Below are 2,067 nucleotides of genomic sequence, written 5' to 3'. Positions count from 1 at the left end.
AATCAAAACTATTCACAAAAGGGTTATGGCTTCAAACAATGGGCGCAGCGCAAGTGAGAGCTTCAAAGCTCAAGCACTTGTTTATAGGCACATGTTTAGCATCCTAGACTCTATGTGTCTCAAGTGGATCATTGACTCTCGCATACCAAACATAATCCACGACCATGGAAAACCTATTACTCTTTTAGAATTGGTCTCCGTTCTCAAAATTCCATCAACTAAAGTTGAGCGCATTCATGTTTTCATGCGCTACATGGCGTATATTGGATACTTTGATATAGTAAGATTCTATAATTCAGATCACTTTACCTCTTTTCTCTTTAATATATTAAAAGGAAGTTTTATCTTAAATTATTTAGGATTATTAGGTGTAATATAATAAATTTGTGTAATAAATAATTTCATAACATAATAAAAAAATATGTATGACCGAAAATCTTGAAATTTTATCTTTGTTCCTTCATAGTGACAAGTGACAAAAAATATCAATTATAAAACAAAAATAAATATATGAATAATTTACGTTTAAAAAAAAAACAATAATACAAAAAAAAATTCTTGTGTAAAGGCATGTTAATTCTTACAGTCAAGCAATTCAATTCATTTATATGTGTATGACCAAAAATCTTGAAATTTTATCTTTGTTCCTTCATTCTTTTTAGTGACAAAAAATATCAATTATAAAACAAAAATAAATATATGAATAATTTACGTTTAAAAAAAAAACAATAATACAAAAAAAAATTCTTGTGTAAAGGCATGTTAATTCTTACAGTCAAGCAATTCAATTTTTTTTTCATTTATATGCATATTTGTAATATCAGTCTTATTTCTTATAAACTAATTATTTGCATATTATAGTCCGGTAAGGTTTATAATGTCTATGATTATGATCGCTATAGTAATTATACATTTATACAAAGAATTTAATTTTAATACATTTTCAGACTAAAGTAGTTTTACATATGCATTTAATTATATAACGTTACATCAGTAAAAATAACTACCTTTTACATTGGCTATGTGTATAATTATCCAAAAAAATGGATATAATTACACGACTGTGTAAAACGTTTTACATTATTAATGTATCAAAATTAAACTCTTATATAAATACCTTAAACATTAAGGTCATACTTCTTTTACATTTTGATATTATTTTTCTTTTAATTTTTAAAGTAAAATATAGTTATTAAATAATAATAATAAAATATTACTTTAATTTTAAAATTTTTTAAAACAACAGAGTTACCATATAGCATAAGCACCAGTGCACCATATATCAACCTATATGTAGTTATATTATTAATATTAATATGTCTACATCTGTAAGACAAAGGTTAGAATCCATGGCGACAATGATGGCAGTAATCAAGAAGAAGAAAAGGAAGCATTTGCTCTCACAGCAGCATCAGAACTCTTGATCAAAGGCACTGAAAACCCTTGTATAGCTCCATTGGTTGAGTTCGTTATGGATCCACTTATTTCAGATTCCTTCAATTATCTGAGCAAGTGGTTTTCCGACGAAAATCGCCGTCTATACGAAATCATCTCGGGGACACCTTGGTGGGAGTTTCTTGATAAGAATCCAAGACTCTTGGGTTTGTTCAATGATGCTATGGCCAGTGATTCTCAGATGATAAAGCTGGCACTAAAGGATCATAACATTGCCTTTGAGGGGGTGGAAACAATCGTGGATGTTGGTGGTGGAACTGGAACCACTGCTCAAATTTTCAGTGAGAAATTTCCGGAACTCAAATACATAGTATTTGATCTTCCACAGGTTGTGAAAAATCTGAAGGGATGCAACAATTTGAGCTTTGTCGGTGGAGACATGTTTGAATCCATTCCTAAGGCTGATGCAATTCTACTTAAGGTAAGCATTTAATAGTGGATTATTAGTGTGTTTGTCTTAATTAATTTCAAAATTAGATTATTGAAGCTAATCTTTTTTGTTGCAAACTATACGTGCCTTCCCTTTACGTTTTTATTTTTAGTGTTTTTGTATTTTTAAGATTTTATAAAAAATAATAAAAATAATAATAAAATATAATTTTATTTTTATCT

The 2,067-nt window shown here is 28.4% G+C and overlaps 1 protein-coding gene across 3 annotated transcripts in view; it reads left to right on the top strand.

Moving 5' to 3' along the window:
* Positions 1 to 2,067, top strand: part of LOC107635414 (isoflavone 7-O-methyltransferase) — an 11,056-nt gene that overhangs the window by 8,100 nt on the left and 889 nt on the right. The window contains exons 2-3 of one of the 3 annotated variants that reach the window (XM_016338888.2): positions 54 to 280; positions 1,334 to 1,876. In XM_016338888.2, the coding sequence (XP_016194374.2) occupies positions 54 to 280; positions 1,334 to 1,876 (770 nt within the window). Of the gene's footprint in view, positions 1 to 6; positions 281 to 1,333; positions 1,877 to 2,067 lie in introns of those variants that run through there. The other 2 variants (XM_021122063.1, XM_021122062.1) reach the window with 2 other exon arrangements.

The sequence above is a fragment of the Arachis ipaensis genome, chromosome B04 (assembly GCF_000816755.2).
Source record: "Arachis ipaensis cultivar K30076 chromosome B04, Araip1.1, whole genome shotgun sequence".
In the NCBI taxonomy this organism is placed as follows: domain Eukaryota; kingdom Viridiplantae; phylum Streptophyta; class Magnoliopsida; order Fabales; family Fabaceae; genus Arachis; species Arachis ipaensis.
Note: the sequence above shows the minus strand (reverse complement) of the source record. Positions and strands in the feature narration are given on the sequence as shown.